Raw genomic sequence first — 18,253 nt, 5'->3', positions numbered from 1 at the left:
GCTCTGAGCTGTCAGCAGAGAGCCCAACAAGGGGCTCAAACCCACGAACTGTGAGATCGTGTCGTGAGTCGGACACTTAACCGACTGAGGCACCCAGGCACCCCTAAACTCCTGCTCATTCTTAAGATTCACTTTGAAAAAACTTGTCCCCAATTCAGAACCATCGAAGCTCCTTCTGCAATTTCTTTAGTTTCCCCATAAATGATGGCTCTCCTTTCATCCTATTACTGGTTGTCATCTCTTATGGGCAAATCCTACCTCTATTCAACAAGAAGGTAAAGTTAGATGCAGTGTACTGAATTAAGCTAAAGCGTGAAAGAGTAAGATGACATAAAAAATAACAATTGGTTTCTCAGGTGTCCATAAATAATAACATTCTAGAAAAGAAAGATGAATGAATTAGAGTGATCTGTTTTTAAATTAAATTTCAAAATATTCTCATTCAATTCTATATTTATATTTAAATTTCAGGCTGTGTATGTGGGAGAGAGAGAAACAGAGAGAGAGTCAGAGAGAGAGAGACAGTTAGTGCCTTGGTATCTCAAAAAAATTTTTTTTTGTCAGAATTTATTTTGACTGAGGTCTTAAACTACTCAGTTTAGATAAAATAACTCACTTGGATGGAGAAATAAGATCATACAGTGATAGAATGGCCAATACTGGATAGAGGGAGGGAATGAAACCAAATCACAGAAGAGAAGTTGGCATGAATGGATATAAAACAATCAGCATGCCATGTTTTTAATTAAACTAATTACAACTGAAACAAATACCTAACAAACAACCTAAAAATATCTCCACTGAATGTAAGCTCAAACACATTAAGTAAAAAGGTATGTTTTGGATTACTTAGCATTTGAGATATCACCTCTAAGTAACATTTATAGATATTTTTATACATTCACAAGACAGTAAAAAAACAAAAACAAAACCTCACAAGTCTGAGCACTTTCACAAATGACTCACAAGTCTAGGACTCTAAGGTTTTTGTTTTTAAAGAATTTCCAGATTCCTCCAGAGCTGTAATTCCCAAGATGTGTACCAGGGTGTTCTGGGGTGTCTCAGTGAACTCACAGGGGTACAATAAGATATTTTAAAATTTCAAGGCAAACACAATGGTACTCAAGATCAATCAAATACCTCAGGCACTACTAGCTTGAGGTAGATCACAATTTTAACCTTAGATAACACTACATTCCTGCTGATGTGATCCTATCTTTTTGAAACTGGATTTTTCAGTTTGTGTAATAAAAAGCAAGAGGGGCACCTAGATGCCTCCATCAGTTAAGTGTCCAACTCTTGATTTTGGCCCAGGTCATGATTTCACAGTCCTGAGATCAGGAGATCAAGTTGCCCCTTGGGCTCCATGCTGGGCAAGCAGCCTGCTTGGGATTCTCCCTCTTCCATGTGAAAACCAATGTGAAACAGGAAATGAGAGTGGTGATGTCTACTCTGACTCAAATTTTGAGGTGATCCATGTCCCAAATATATAGAACTTGGCCTGTTATCCTACTGACCTAGAGAAACCATGAAAACATGACTTGACACTTAAGAATGCTATGAACTAAAAGTTTGAACACTTATGCTATAGCCACTACATTCTCTAAATTACTGTTTTAAGTTTGAAAGACACACACATGCACATGCACATGTATCCCTCTGTCCTACATAAGACTTATTTTTTATTCCAGAACCATCAAGCATCACAATTCTTTCTATCTTTAGTCACTATGGTTATCCTGCCTAGAAGTAGTATATTAAGATGGTTGTTTTTAAGCCAAGCAAACCCCATGATCTCAGCAATAATGTGTGCATTTAATTCTTAGCTCTATTCAAAAGTATAAATGTTCAAAAAATAATAAATTCTTCCTTTAAATAAATAAGGTGTGTTTCCTTTTTTTTTAAATTTTTTTTAACTTACATCCAAGTTAGTTAGCATATAGTGCAACAATGACTTCGGGAGTAGATTCCTTAGTGCCCCTTACCCATTTAGCCCATCTCCCCTCCCACAACCCCTCCAGCAAACCTCTGTTTGTTCTCTATATTTAAGAGTCTCTTATGTTTTGTCCCCCTTCCTGTTTTTATATTATTTTTGTTTCCCTTCCCTTATGTTCATCTGTTTTGTATCTTAAATTCCTCATATAGGTGAAATCATATGATATTTGTCTTTCTCTAATTTCAGTTAGCATAATACCCTCCAGTTCCATCCACGTAGATGCAAATGGCAAGATTTCATTCTTTTTGATTGCCAACTAATACTCCATTGTATATATATGCCACACCTTATTTATCCATTCATCATCCATTGATGGACATTTGGGCTCTTTCCATACTTTGGCTATTGTTGATAGTGCTGCTATAAACATTGGAGTGCATATATCCCTTCGAAACAGCACACCTGTATCCCTTGGATAAATGCCTAGTAGTGCAATTGCTGGGTTGTAGGGTAGTCCTATTTTTAATTTTTTGAAGAACCTCCATCCTGTTTTCCAGAGTGACTGCACCAGTTTGCATTCCCACCAGCAGTGCAAAAGAGATCCTCTTTCTCCACACCCTCGCCAGCATCTGCTGTTGCCTGAGTTGTTAATGCTAGCCATTCTGATAGGTGTGAGGGGACTAAGGTGTGTTTTCTAACTGCAGCTTAATCTACGGCATGTGAAAGTGATTGCACTGTTGTATGACACTTAGGAAACAGCAGAACAGAGTAGTTAGAAAACAGTAAACAAATCTCAGTTCCTACCCACCACCATCCCTTACGATTTGTATGGCTTTTGAAAAGTTTTATGTAGGGGCGCCTGAGTGGCTCAGTCGGTTAGGCGGCTGACTTCAGCTCAGGTCATGATCTCATGGTCCGTGAGTTTGAGCCCCGCGTCGGGCTCTGTGCTGACAGCTCAGAGCCTGGAGCCTGTTTCGGATTCTGTGTCTCCCTCTCTCTGACCCTCCCCCGTTCATGCTCTGTCTCTCTCTGTCTCAAAAATAAATAAACGTTAAAAAAAAAATTAAAAAAAAAAGTTTTATGTATTTTTTTTTCCTGCTTATCTGTTTTCTAGCTTGTCTAAGCACAGTTCTCTCAGTGCTGTGATGGGATTAGTAAACAGTACCTACCAGATACTCTCACTGAGAGCAATGAATAAAATGATACATAAAAATGCATAGCACTATGCCTGACACCCAATAAGTGGTAGCTGTTAATAACACATTATATTATAGAGAAAAATAGTCCTCCCAACAAAAAATTTGTCGATTAGCTTTAAATTTTTCCCTAGAAATTAGACTGAAAATTGTCTGAATCCTTCCCACTACAGATATTTTCCTTGTCTCCATTGGGCTGAGGAGCTTATACAAGAAGCCAAGTTTTTCATCACTTTTCTTGAGAGAACAGTTTAATGCAAGGCTGATGAAAAAGAAAGGTTAAATAACATATCAGGATAAAAGAGACTACAAAAAGTAGAGACTCCAAGCAGAAAGAAATAACTCTGATCTCTCTCAGCCATTTGAAACTATTGACTATCCTCTCCTAAAATCCTTTCTCCTTTGCTTCCAAAATCCTGCCCTTGCTTGTTTCTCCTCCTATATAGTACTTTCTCCTTCTCTACCTGTTTGCTGACTCCACAGCCATTTCAGTAAATTATGCAACAATCTGTGGCAATGCCTGCTAAAACACATGAGGGCTATCTGGAGAGGTATGAACAACTCTAAGACAAGGTTAAAAGAAGTGCTACAAGGGCATAAAAAAAATTGCATGAGGTTCGAGGGAAGAGGAAGTTACTGCTGGAAAGAGAGAATTAGGGAAGTCTTTGTAAAGGAGTTGCCCTTTTGGATGGGTCTTAAACATGATATAGGATTTGGATATGTGGGAATAAAGGGAAGGGCATGTGAACCAACAGGAAGAGCAGGAACAAGGGCGTAGAGGCAATGACCATGGGGTGTGAACAAGGAAGCAAACCTTCATCATGGAGAAGAGAGGAAAATACTAGGAATGCTATTTGAAGCCAGACTATGGATGTCTCTGGGTGCCCCCGGGACCATCACCCTCTCTTCTTCACTGCATGATTTCCATAGGGCTGGTGCCCACCAAATTCAATTATTTTGTTGTCTCAGTGCTTAAGACTATACCAAAAAATTAAAAAAAAAAAATAAGCTTCTTCAAATCTCATCATTAATAAACTAGAGATGCCTACATTCTGGTTCCAGTTCTACCATTAACTCGTTCTAAAATTCTGAGAAACTAATACAAACCCCCTTTCAGAGCACAGCTTTCTCTTCTGTAAAATGAAGGATTTGGTTTGATGAGCTGTCAAGGTCTTACCTCTGTGAAAATTACCCTTCAAAATAATGACTTCATTTAATGTATCCAAAAATCATAAGGATGCAGTTTTGCCATGTGACCTCCAAATAAATGACACTTCATTCCAAATTATAAAGACTCGGTTAAATGATGAAGTGCAGCTTTTAAGAATGGTCTTTAGGGGCGCCTGGGTGGTTCACTCGGTTAAGCGTCTGACTTCAACTCAGGTCACAATCTCGCGGTCCATGAGTTCGAGCCCCACGTCGGGCTCTGGGCTGATGGCTCGGAGCTTGGAGCCTGCTTCCAATTCTGTGTCTCCCTCTCTCTCTGCCCCTCCCCCGTTCATGGTCTCTCTCTGTCTCAAAATAAATAAACGTTAAAAAAAAAAAAAGAATGGTCTTTAAGCTCACTCTCCAGTTTTTATGGTAAAAAATAAAATAGAATGCCATCTTCAGGAAAGTGACTACCATATTTGTCAGTTATAAAATGTATGCATTTTGGGGGCGCCTGGGTGGCTCAGTCGGTTAAGCGTCCGACTTCAGCTCAGGTCATGATCTCACGGTCCGTGAGTTCGAGCCCCGCATCGGGCTCTGTGCTGACAGCTCAGGGCCTGGAGCCTGTTTCAGATTCTGTGTCTCCCTCTCTCTCTGACCCTCCCCTGTTCATGCTCTGTCTCTCTCTGTCTCAAAAATAAATAAACGTTAAAAAAAATTTTTTAATAAAAAATAAAATAAAATGTATGCATTTTTAATTGTTAATATTCATAAAACTATGAAGTCTTTCAAGCATAAACAAATTCATTATTTTCTGTTTTATTGGAGAAATGTTTAGATCAACAGTATATCTTAGAATTAAAGCAATGCTGAAATAGTTGGCTGAAAAACTTTTTAATGAACAAACACTCATTGAGGACCTACTAAATCCCAAGGACTATGCTGGGACCTAGGGTCATAAATTGGAAGAAAAAGACATTGTAATGCAGAAGTGAAGGGCTTCTAATCTAAAATGATAAGCATGGCTATTATGGGAGCAAAGAAACACTGCCTCCCAGGGACACATGGGCTCAAGCAGATACTTCATAAAGGGGGTGAGATGGGTTTTGTGACAAAGAATCCATAGACATCATCTAAGTAAAAAGGAGGAAAGTGTATTTAGCCAGTGGCAATCATATGAGCCACAGCACAGAGGGGAAGGTGGGTGAATTGAAGCCACTGTAAGATATCTGGAATGGTCAAGAGTCAGAGGTATAAGATATGAGACTGGAATGGGTGAGCTCAAATTTCATCGTAAAAAGTTTAGCCTCTAATTCTTTTTTTTTTTTTTTTTTTTTTTTAAGGTTTTTATTTTTTATTTTTTATTTTTTTTTCTGAAATTTATTGACAAATTGGTTTCCATACAACACCCAGTGCTCATCCCAAAAGGTGCCCTCCCCAATACCCATCACCCACCCTCTCCTCCCTCCCACCCCCCATCAACCCTCAGTTTGTTCTCAGTTTTTAACAGTCTCTTATGCTTTGGCTCTCTCCCATTCTAGCCTCTTTTTTTTTTTTTTCCTTCCCCTCCCCCATGGGTTCCTGTTAAGTTTCTCAGGATCCACATAAGAGTGAGACCATATGGTATCTGTCTTTCTCTGTATGGCTTATTTCACTTAGCATCACACTCTCCAGTTCCATCCACGTTGCTACAAAAGGCCATATTTCATTTTTTCTCATTGCCATGTAATATTCCATTGTGTATATAAACCACAATTTCTTTATCCATTCATCAGTTGATGGACATTTAGGCTCTTTCCATAATTTGGCTATTGTTGAGAGTGCTGCTATGAACATTGGTGTACAAGTGGCCCTATGCATCAGTGCTCCTGTATCCCTTGGATAAATTCCTAGCAGTGCTATTGCTGGGTCATAGGGTAGGTCTATTTTTAATTTTCTGAGGAACCTCCACACTGCTTTCCAGAGCGGCTGCACCAATTTGCATTCCCACCAACAGTGCAAGAGGGTTCCCGTTTCTCCACATCCTCTCCAGCATCTATAGTCTCCTGATTTGTTCATTTTGGCCACTCTGACTGGCGTGAGGTGATACCTGAGTGTGGTTTTGATTTGTATTTCCCTGATAAGGAGCGACGCTGAACATCTTTTCATGTGCCTGTTGGCCATGTGGATGTCTTCTTTAGAGAAGTGTCTATTCATGTTTTCTGCCCATTTCTTCACTGGGTTATTTGTTTTTCGGGTGTGGAGTTTGGTGAGTTCTTTATAGATTTTGGATACTAGCCCTTTGTCCGATATGTCATTTGCGAATATCTTTTCCCATTCCGTTGGTTGCCTTTTAGTTTTGTTGGTTGTTTCCTTTGCTGTGCAGAAGCTTTTTATCTTCATAAGGTCCCAGTAATTCACTTTTGCTTTTAATTCCCTTGCCTTTGGGGATGTGTCGAGTAAGAGATTGCTACGGCTGAGGTCAGAGAGGTCTTTTCCTGCTTTCTCCTCTAAGGTTTTGATGGTTTCCTGTCTCACATTCAGGTCCTTTATCCATTTTGAGTTTATTTTTGTGAATGGTGTGAGAAAGTGGTCTAGTTTCAACCTTCTGCATGTTGCTGTCCAGTTCTCCCAGCACCATTTGTTAAAGAGGCTGTCTTTTTTCCATTGGATGTTCTTTCCTGCTTTGTCAAAGATGAGTTGGCCATACGTTTGTGGGTCTAGTTCTGGGGTTTCTATTCTATTCCATTGGTCTATGTGTCTGTTTTGGTGCCAATACCATGCTGTCTTGATGATGACAGCTTTGTAGTAGAGGCTAAAGTCTGGGATTGTGATGCCTCCTGCTTTGGTCTTCTTCTTCAAAATTCCTTTGGCTATTCGGGGCCTTTTGTGGTTCCATATGAATTTTAGGATTGCTTGTTCTAGTTTCGAGAAGAATGCTGGTGCAATTTTGATTGGGATTGCATTGAATGTGTAGATAGCTTTGGGTAGTATTGACATTTTGACAATATTTATTTTTCCAATCCATGAGCAGGGAATGTCTTTCCATTTCTTTAAATCTTCTTCAATTTCCTTCAGAAGCTTTCTATAGTTTTCAGCATACAGATCCTTTACATCTTTGGTTAGGTTTATTCCTAGGTATTTTATGCTTCTTGGTGCAATTGTGAATGGGATCAGTTTCTTTATTTGTCTTTCTGTTGCTTCATTGTTAGTGTATAAGAATGCAACTGATTTCTGTACATTGACTTTGTATCCTGCAACTTTGCTGAATTCCTGTATCAGTTCTAGCAGACTTTTGGTGGAGTCTATCGGATTTTCCATGTATAATATCATGTCATCTGCAAAAAGCGAAAGCTTGACTTCATCTTTGCCAATTTTGATGCCTTTGATTTCCTTTTGTTGTCTGATTGCTGATGCTAGAACTTCCAGCACTATGTTAAACAGCAGCGGTGAGAGTGGGCATCCTTGTCGTGTTCCTGATCTCAGGGAAAAAGCTTTCAGTTTTTCCCCGTTGAGGATGATGTTAGCTGTGTAGCCTCTAATTCTGAAAGTGATGGAGATCCACCGAAGAATGCCAAACTGGAGAATATCTGACTGGAGAATGAAGCCATGCTGCAAAGTCTCATGTCTATGGATGACAAACTGATGGGGCGTGGGGGCAGGGAGAGGAGCCTGATGAAGGTATGGGTATAAGGAAGCTGCTATAGTAGTCCAGATGAGTTGTGAAGAAGACATGGCTACTCATAAGGGGATAAGACAGTTATTTTTCAAGATAGAAGAGATGGGGGCAGTGAGCCTGGGTGGCTCAGTTGGTTGAGCATCCGACTCTTGATGTAGGCTCAGGTCATGATCTCAGGGTTCACGAGTTTGAGCCCCTTATCATCAGGCTGGGCATCATGCTGGCAGTACAGAGGATGATTGGGATTCTCTCTCTATCCTTCTCTCTCTCTCTCTGCCCCACCCCCACTTGTGCAGACACTCTCACTCTCTCTCCAAACAAACTTAAAAAGAGAGAGAGAGAGAGAGAAGAGAGAGGATTTAATTAATAGCTGTGCATGAGAAACCAAAAGGAGTGGGGAATGGTGGAAGTTAAAACCTGAGTTTTTTTCAAAGAGTAAATTAAGATCATATACTTTTTTGGGGCGCCTGGGTGGTGCAGTCGGTTAAGCGTCCGACTTCAGCCAGGTCACAATCTTGCGGTCCGTGAGTTCGAGCCCCGCATCAGGCTCTGGGCTGATAGCTCAGAGCCTGGAGCCTGTTTCCGATTCTGTGTCTCCCTCTCTCTCTGCCCCTCCCCTGTTCATGTTCTGTCTCTCTCTGTCCCAAAAATAAATAAATGTTGAAAAAAAAATTACAAAAAAAAAAGATCATATACTTTTTAATTGAATTCTCAAACAGTTGGAAAAAAAATAGCGGAACTCAATAATTTGAAACCCAGGCTGCAGTCACAGTCTTGACCTTGCCAAGTTGGAGACTACTCTAGTACACCAGCCTAGAAGATGAGAATCTTCCTTTGAGGGAATAAATGTAATTTCCAGCCCAGGAGTAGTAGGGTCAGCATATCCCTCTGGAAATTTCCATCTCAGAATCTAAGAAAGTGAAAGAAAAAAAAAAAAAGGGCATGGGGGCTCTCAACGACTTGAAAGCTTTGCAGGATTCCCTAGGGTGAATCATCAGAAGAAGGAAAGGGCTCTAAGCCTTACTACAAAGGAGCTCTTCTCAAAAACTTTTCAGGTGAGCGAGGGCTCCAGTATTAATGCCAGTGACTGCTTAACACCAAACCACTTTCACTGAACAACCACTATATACCGGACACCATGTTCTACTTTTGCTGGGCCCAGTTTCCTCACCTACAAAATTGGAAATAATAAGACCTATTTGACAGAATCACTGTGGTGTTTAAACTGCAAAGATTGACTTGACAAATTGATAAATATAAGGAACCATCACTCTTAACCTTTAGCTTAGCATATGCATCCTTTCATGGGCCCACATGTTGTAACCTATAGCCATGCCAGGTTACCACTGTCCACACCGTGTCCTCACTCCTACACTATAGCTAGGGTAGGTGGCCTGTTTTGACTTTCTTTTAGCACCCCTTCAGAGCACTTATCAGAACAGTGATTAAATAATTATCCCACCAGACTATCAGATTCCATAAGCGTGAAAATTGATCCATTTTGTTTACCCCTAAATCCCTCTGCTTATCAAGTGAATGAATAAATTCTCCCAGGAAAAATCTTACACCTCTCAAATCCTCAAATTTTAAAATGACTTTTTAAATAAAATTCAGTAAAATAAAACAAAAAAAAAATTTAAGTACCATTTCAACCCTCAATGAGAATAACTATATTCATGACAAGAAGCCACCATGAAATGGATCCTGGGTTTCCTTTAGACCTGGTCAGGCCTCAAGGACTCCAGCCACTTCTTACTTGCTAGGACCCCACCAATTCTGCCCCCAATGGCTCTATGGCCTGAAATCCAACCTCGTTCTAGCCATCAACCTTCCATCACCTCATCCCTACTGCTTTAATTCTTCTTTTCATGATATGCACAATCTATAGACAATGTGGAGCCGCCAAGGTGATGTTCTGGGAAGATGAACTTGACCTTGGTACACATAACAACTGCAGGAAGAAGAGACTAGAGCTATACAAGTGGCTATTATATAGGTAAGTAATAATAGTGCTGCCCTTGATCTAAAGCAGTGACAGGAGAAGCATAATCACTATCTGACTTGGAGGGTCAAAGAAGAAAAGATGGCACAAGTTTCAAGTCCAAGTGAGTGGCAGAAAGGTGTATAGCAAGTCCAGTGAGTGGTGAAAGATATCTAGTATAGACAGACAAATAGCACCCTATGCTACTTATCATTAAAAGGGGTGATTGTGGGTATTCTTTGTGGTCCTTTGTTGTTGCTATTGTTGTTTTCTTTTGGGCTTTCCAATTTTTGCTACACTGAGCATACATTACTTTATTAAAAGAGAAAAAACAACAATCTTTGTTTTTTATGCCACTTTGCTATGACATACTAATCTTGCAATATGTGTGAGATATCATAAAGGAGATGCCCGGCATGAAGACAGAACTGTACGTCTGAAGGTCATGAGAAGTCAAGGTTATACGCACATTTTTGGAGTCATGTGCATGGAGTTTAAAGCCATGGGAATGCCTAAGATTCTCAAGAGAAGGAGACGGAATTGACGAGAGCCAGAAGATGAACTTCTGCTTCAAGCTGTACAGCCCTGAAATCACTCACAAGGAGTAGCTGGTGGTAGGTAAGGGTACAGGAAACATCCCACTAGTTAGAGGCTTTATCCAGCCTGCTTGAATTTAAGCTCAGAGAGTGGATGGATGTGGTGCAGGTAGGACCCCATCTGCACCGCCAGAATATTTTGGAGTAGCCTATATTGGTACAGTTCACTCACTGTTACTGTGATTTGCTTTGGTGCCATTATGCCCACTGAACTGTGAACTTCTTAAGGTCAGGAATCGGGTCTTGTTCAATACTTTACCCCTCTTTGTTTTCCCCTCACCCAGAACAGTACCTAACACATACCAGGCATTTCATAAACATTTGTGCTGAAGCCACACACATTAGAACTGCTCCTCCCCATCCCTTCCTTCTTTCAGATGACTTGGCTTTCCTTGGTCAGACTGCTATGTGCTCTCCTGTCAGAACCAGTCCTCTAAAACCTAGATGAGTGGACATGTCCCACATGCCTAATGCTCATGTGTCTGTGATAGATGGAGATTCTAGTGAGTGCCCTGTAAAAAACCCTGAGGTGCTTTCCCCACACATCATTCACCCTACTTAGAAAGTTCACCATCTTGCTCAGTGCACATACCGCTTACCTGTAAGCACACACCATGTTAGTCCACATGGTATTTAGAAAACTTATAATTAGCCAGGCTAGAAACAAAGCAATAAACTGCCCAGCAGAATGTGGCCCAGACTCGACATGCATTTTTATTTTTTGTTTTTTGCTTGACATGATGGTTGCCAAATTTAGCTCTTTCTACATTTCTAGATCTATTATGTTGATATTTAAGACCTTTCTTCTAAACTTCCTTGGATAATTACAGAGTTTTTTTTAGAAAATTGACACTGAAGAGATAGTAAAGTCCAAAACCTTCCCCCAATTGACTGTCACAATGTGGAAGCATTTTATAAATTCTGAAACAACACAGCACTGTAATCCAGATGAATCTCATGGCCACTGGAGTGGGGATTCAGTGTCCTGGGGCTCCTGATTCTAGGCCCATGCTGCCTCCTTCCATCGCTCTGCCTGTTGGATAGTTAATGTCCTCCAGTGCTTCCTTGTCACACAGCATAGGCACGGAAAGTTAGCAGAGATGTGCCCTGATGGAAATGTTTTTCCTCAGCTACTTTTCCTCCTCTGACCCTTGCTAACTCTTGTGACCCTGGACCAGTCCCTTAACTCTCTGCTTCTTCATCTTGTCTGATATAAAATAGATTTAGTTTAGTACCACCTGATCTGTCTATACCCTCAGCGATGCTGGGAAGATCAAGCAGGAAAATGTTGTGAAGGTATTTTGTAATAACAATTAAAAGCAAGAGTAGGGGCACCTTGGGTGGCTCTGTCTGTTGAGTGTCCGACTGGATTTCAGCTCAGGTCATGATCCCAGGGTCGTGGGATCGAGCCCCGTGCTGAGCTCCTCACTGAGTGTGAAAGCTGCTTAAGATTCTCTCTCTCTCTAAAATAAATACAATGAAAAAAAAAATAGAAAAAAACAAGAGCAATAGCTAACATTTATTTAGCATTGATTTTGTGTCAGATAGGCACAACTTTACACAAATTAACCCATGTCATTCTTTTACCAACTCTAAGGTACAGGCTCTGCTATTGTCCCCAGTTACAGACAGGAAACCGAGGCACAGAAGCTAAGTGACCTGCCCAAGTCACAAACCTAGCAAGGAAAGAAGCTGGAATATGCTGCCACATACAACCTGGGAAGAGTGAAAACCTACTAGAGCTGACAGGAACTGCAGGATATAACATAATACAAATACGTGATGTCATAGGAAAATGGAACAATGGCCATTTACAGACACGGCAACTGAGGTCCAGCCAGGTTTCATTGCTTACTCAATGTCAGGTATATTTTTAAAATATATTTGTAGTATGTTGAAAGTGTTTTATTTTTAAATTGTGGGAAATTGAGCAAAACTGTTAGGAGACTGGGTACTAGATTCCATGACCAAATATTTTTTAATATTTTTTTTAAATTTATTTGTTTATTTTGAGAGAGAGAGAGAGAGAGAGAGAGAGAGAGAGAGAGAGAGAATGTGTGTGTGTGTGTGTGTGTGTGTGTGTGTGTGTGTGTGTGTGTGCATAGCAGGGGAGGGGCATAGAGAGAGAGGGAGAATCCCAAGCAGGCTCTGTGCTGTCAGTGCAGAGCTCAATGTGAGGTTCGATCCCACGAACCATTAGATGGTGAACTGAGCATGGCCGCATTTTAAATTCTAGCACTTCCACTTAATCAGCTATTTTACTGGGGAATTAAAAATTAAAATGTGTGGACAACTGCAAGAATAAATGCGTATAAAATGTGAGCTACTATTACTATGGCTATCTCAATTCCTGCAGCTGGGTCCCAAAGCACATTAAGAGTTCTAGACAAAAATTGTACAGTTCTCTTTGAAAATGCTAAAGGAGTAATTATAGTATCAGATTTGAAGAGAAATAGAAGAGTCTCAAGTGTGAACCTTTTATTTACTTTTTTCTTGATATATCTATTTTTAAAACCTTACAACCAAGAATTAAATTTTCGGAAACAGATTTTCATTGCATTTCCTCTTTCTATCTGCACAGTGGTTCTGATTAATATCCAAAAATATGTTAGAAATAGTAAGTAGAAGGGGCATCTGGGTGGCTCAGTCAGTTAAGTGTCTGACTTCAGCTCAGGTCACGGTCTCATGGTTCATGGGTTCAAGCCCCACGTCGGGCTCTGTGCTGGCAGCTCAGAGCCTGGAACCTGCTTCAGATTTTGTGTCTCCCTCTCTCTCTGCCCCTCCCTCACTCCTACCCTGTCTCTCTCTACCTCTCAAAAATGAATAAAAACGTTAATAAAAAGAAAAGAAAAGAAAAGAAAAGAAAAAGAAATAGGAAGGAGAAAGCAAGGATAACCTATTTACTAAGGAAGGAATACCTGTAAAGGAGAGGAAGGTATAACCCCAATGGGCCAGCAATGTCCCAGGGACTCATGGGCTTTAGTCATGAAGAACATGGCTTGATTCCAAGTCAAACAAAACTGTATCAAATCCAGCTCTCCCACTTATTAGGCAGGTGGCCTTGGGCAAAATGACTTAATTTCTCCTGATGCTATCAAGAGCTTTGGAACCCAGAGTTGACCCACTTGCTCCTCTATGTAGAATCTTTGGGATTCAGGGTGATTGCTATTCCCTACAAGGTTTGTGGAATTTACCATGTTGGTGTCAAAGCCTACTTCACAAGCCCTGAGAGGCATTTTTTTTTTTAATTAAGTAATCTCTAGGCCCAACATGGGGCTCCAACTCATGACCTCATGCCCCGGAGATCAAGAGTGGCATGCTCTCCCAACTGAGCCAGCCAGGTGCCTCCTGAGAAGTATTTTGGAGTCTTTCAGGAACAGACTGGCCAGCTGAAGTGGCTATAAGAGATATATGATGGAAATTAGTAGGACAAATAAATAGGGCCCAACTTGGCATTGAATCAAATGAATATCAAAGGTCTAATGAGCAAAGATCCCCTCTATAGCAGATGGATCTGATATTCTATCAAGACAGGGCCATCCCCTCTATCTCATCCACACTCCTAACTAGCTCAAAGTGAGGCTCACCGTTCACTTTTTAGTCTCAACTCTTCTTTCCACACACATAGCAGAGTTGAGAATAAAGAGGAAAGGGAATCATTCCTGTGTTTGGACAGACAGGCTGATCTGAAGGTGCCATGAGGTACAGTTAGTTGACTGGAATCTGGGTGGGCAACTGAGGCTGGACTTCATATGAATTCACTCCTCACAGGGCTATTGATGTAGCACGAAACATGTCACCACGATGCTCCTATCATCCTTTCCCACAGGGCACAGGTTCCCCACAACCAGCTGTGCCTGATGCCCAGCTCACAGGGTCTCTGGGCTGGAGGCTGACATAGACAGGTTCCCACTGAACGTCAGAGCTCTGGGAAGAAGTTCCCCTACTGACCTGCTACACACCACTATATGTACACAGACCTCTTACGTTTCTTATGTACACAGACCTCTGTCACTAGAGCCTCCACAGCCATGTTAGTCCAGAACCATGGCTCAGGGGGCATTTCTAAACTTGGGATTTCAGCTGCTCATGTCAGCTCATTTCAGCTAAAAGATGGTGCTGGGCATTTTGGAACAGATTCTATGTTCCAAATTTATTAAGATTTACTTTTTTATAATTTTTTAAAGTTTACTTATTTATTTTTTTGAGAGAGAGAGAAAAAAGAGACAGCATGAGTCAGGGAGGGGCAGAGAGAGAGGGAGAGAGACAAAAATCTCAAGCAGGCTCCAGACTGTCAGCACAGAGCTGGACGCTGGGCTGAGACCCATGAACCCTGAGATCATGACCTGAGCCAAAATCAAGAGTCTAATGCTTAACGAACTGAGCATCTGGGGGGCTCCCTCATTTATTAAGATTTAGTCCACATATTTATATCATGTCCTTCTTCCTAGCATTTAAACATGGTCAAAAAAAAAATGGTAGTATAACAGTAATCCTTGCAGCTCTCCTAGATAGTGGAGACTTTAGTCACCTTTAGGTGGCATCTGTTTGCTCATTTGCCATTTATTGGGAGAAAGCATTCTGCCTAATTCACAGATGAGTCGGCTGAAATCAGGAGGTTAGGAAACTTAACCTAAAATCGCCCAGGACATGGGGGGGTAAAACGGATTCAGTCGAAAGCGGTTCGACTCTGGAATTTAGTCTCTTAATCACTATACCTTTCTCTCTCTCTGTTAGGTGGGGACACTGAGATTCATGGACATTATATAACACGCCTGAGGTCACATCCTTATTTGCATTTGACACAAAAGTCTAAATTATAGCTATATCCCCTTTGAAACAGTAAGCTAATTCTAAACTTGAGTCCTGGATACTCCAGTACAGCCAGAAGAGTTTTCAGACACCAAAAAATGCAGCAACTGAGTGCAGAGACACAGTGTGGCTTTTCTAGATGAAAAACCCAATCAGATAGTGGCTGGTAACATCTTCCGGTCTCTGATAACCCCCATGCTACTGGAGCTGCTGAAGATGACTTCAAATGCATGAATCTGTTCACATGCCAAAAGGTTTATCATAAGACTTGGCAGCTCTTGATTAAAGAGGCACCGCAGTCCCCAGAACTGGAAGTGCCCTTTCAAAAATTTTCCACATTTGTTCTTGCTTCGAGTCATGATAAAGTGTTTCCAGTCAAATACACCAGCTAAAAATGAAGCTATTTTCTGAAGGACAAGTGCCGGGTTTGGGTCCAGCACTTACAAAGACTCCTGGTACCACAGACCATGGAACAGTCAGAGGTGAGGTGGGACTGTTCACAACGAATCCCAGAGGACCTTAAAACTGAGCAGGAAAGTTCCTGAGCTGCCATGTCCAACCCCTTTGCACTTAACAAGGATGCAACCGAGCTGAAGGGACTTGTCTGAAGCCACTGAGCAGGTTAGTGAGTGGCAGAGCCAGGATCTATAATGAGGGGTTGGACATGCCCAGGTTGCAAACAGCTTCAGTCCGAGAACTCACGCTTGGAGCAGACATACATTTGCCTAATGCCCTGCCCAGCTCTGGGTACAAACCCTCAGAATCAAATTCCGGTTTCAAACATTGTAATGAAGCTTCACAGTTTGCAGATTTCTCACTGAAAACTTTAAGGCCAAATCAAGAAATCGTACGGCCAGTGTCCCTGGGTGGCTCCTGGGTGGGCTCCGTACTGACAGACTGGAGCCTGCTTGGGATTTTCTCTCTCCCTCTCTCTCTGCTCCTCACCTGTTTGCACTTTCTCTCTCAAAATACATAAACTTAAAAAATGAAAGAAAAAAATGACTAATGTCATAGACTCTTTGACAAAAGTGACCTTAAGGTATGTGCACAGGCTCCTTTTCATAGACCACAGAGAGTCAGAGAAAGAGAGAAATAATACTTTGCCCCCAGTACATACACACAAAGATCCTTGGCTTCACCAAAGCAGAGAACCTCAAACTCTCTTGACTGAAGGGTAAAGAGGGAGGCAAGAGCAAGCAGCAATTAAAAACAGCAGTGAGTAAACCCCTCTAGCCTGGAACTCTCCTAGTTCCCGCTGTTAACAGGTCTGAAGACTCCCCCGTTGGTGGCTGGCATGACACTAAGGGCCTCGTCACCCGCAGCGTTGCCCACGCCCGGAAAAAGAGCTGGAGAGGGAGAACTGAATGCAACTCCAGATAGTCTCTCTCTGGGTCCCTTCGGGGGCCCGCGCTGGGTCGAGTGATCCCAGGGGAGGGTGTGAGAGGGTGTTCAAGCAACAATCCCAAAGCTCCAGGGAATGCACTTGAAGTTTCAGCCAGAGAGAGAGAGAGAGAGAGAGAGAGAGAGAGAAAGAAAAAAAAAAAAAACTTTTTTGTTTTCTTTGGAAACAAGTTTTCAACCCACCAGAAAAAGTCTCTTGCGGCTCAGCGCCCGGGACTACACTAGACCTCAACCTGCTGCCCGGGGCCTGCAGACCCGCTTCGAGGCCCTCCGGCCCTCGCCTCCTCCCCGGGTGCTCACCTGCGATGTCCCAGAGCTGCAGGCGCACTACTGTCTCAGGGTCCCAGTGGAGCACCTTGAGCGCGAAGTCCACGCCGATGGTGGCCCGGTAATGCGAGGAGAAGTTCTGGTGCACATAGCGCTTGATGATGCTGGTCTTGCCCACGCCCAGGTCGCCGATCACCAGCAGCTTGTACAGGTGCTCCTTGTGCGCGGCCTGCATCCTGGCGGGCCGCCCGCGTGCAGTGCCGGACCGAGGGAGCGCAGCCAGCAGGGGCCTGGGCGGGAGAGGGACTCCGAGAGCGCGAGTGCGGGCGCCAGGGAGCCCAGCGGTGGGGCGGGGGCGAGAGGCGGAACTCCTCCCCGGCCGCCTGGAGAAACGCCCAGACAGGCGCCCAGGGGTTAATCCTCCTTCCTACCCGGTGCCGCGCCGCCTAGGAGGTGGGCGGAGACGGGAGCGTCTCCCGGGACTGGGAAGTGGGGGAGCTCGAGTGTGAATGCCTGTTGCGGAGGTTATTCGTAGGGCGCTTTGCAGTTTCCGAAGAGCTTTCCTCGCCTGTGATCCTGAACGCAAAGCTGTGAGATGTGGGCTTTATTTCCCACGTTCTGCGTGCGGGAAAACCGAGTTAGAAAAGTTCAGTGTATTGCGGGAGATGAAAGTGACAAGCCTGGTGAACACAGGGCTCCTGAGCTCACAGCCGCGTCTCCAACCCACACTGCAGAGAGAGCTTGGAAGAGAGGCAGCGGATAATACAATTGTAGGAGGCCCAACATGGGCCTGAACGTGGTTGGGTTCAGCATGCCCTGGTTTTAGAGGTGAGTGATCTTGGGCAAGTCCTTTGATCTTGGGCAAGCCTCAGTTTGCTGTCTTCCTCAGTGACGTGGTAATGGTAATCCAGACACGTGAGCAGCCTTTCAGTGAGAACACTGAGCATTTTGACTATTTGTCAGTGGTCTACCAACGGGGATCACTGGGCTGAAAACGCAGAGGGTATCCTTGGCTTTTAGCCTCCTCTTCTATCCTAAAACCTCAGGGCGACATTGAAAGACGATTTAAATAACTGGTCAGAATACTTCAAGTGATAATAATAGCAAGCATTTATCCAGCACTTGCTATGTGCCAGTTTTTATATGCATGTCGCTTAATTATCCTGGCAGTCTTAAAAGTGATACCATCATTCTTCCCCCTTTACAGAAGAGGAAACTGAGGCCTAGACATTTTAAGTAATGTACCCAGGGTCAAAT

General features: G+C 42.6%; 1 protein-coding gene across 1 annotated transcript in view; it reads right to left on the bottom strand.

Moving 5' to 3' along the window:
- RAB38 (RAB38, member RAS oncogene family) overlaps positions 1–18,003 on the bottom strand; it is a 60,008-nt gene extending 42,005 nt beyond the window's left edge. Inside the window, exon 1 of the mRNA XM_043579979.1 lies at positions 17,030–18,003. Within this exon, the coding sequence (XP_043435914.1) occupies positions 17,030–17,231 (202 nt within the window). The 5' untranslated portion in view covers positions 17,232–18,003. The remainder of the gene's footprint in view (positions 1–17,029) is intronic.
- Positions 18,004–18,253: the final 250 nt, after the last annotated feature.

The sequence above is a fragment of the Prionailurus bengalensis genome, chromosome D1 (genome assembly GCF_016509475.1).
Source record: "Prionailurus bengalensis isolate Pbe53 chromosome D1, Fcat_Pben_1.1_paternal_pri, whole genome shotgun sequence".
Classification (NCBI taxonomy): Eukaryota; Metazoa; Chordata; class Mammalia; order Carnivora; family Felidae; genus Prionailurus; species Prionailurus bengalensis.
Note: the sequence above shows the minus strand (reverse complement) of the source record. Positions and strands in the feature narration are given on the sequence as shown.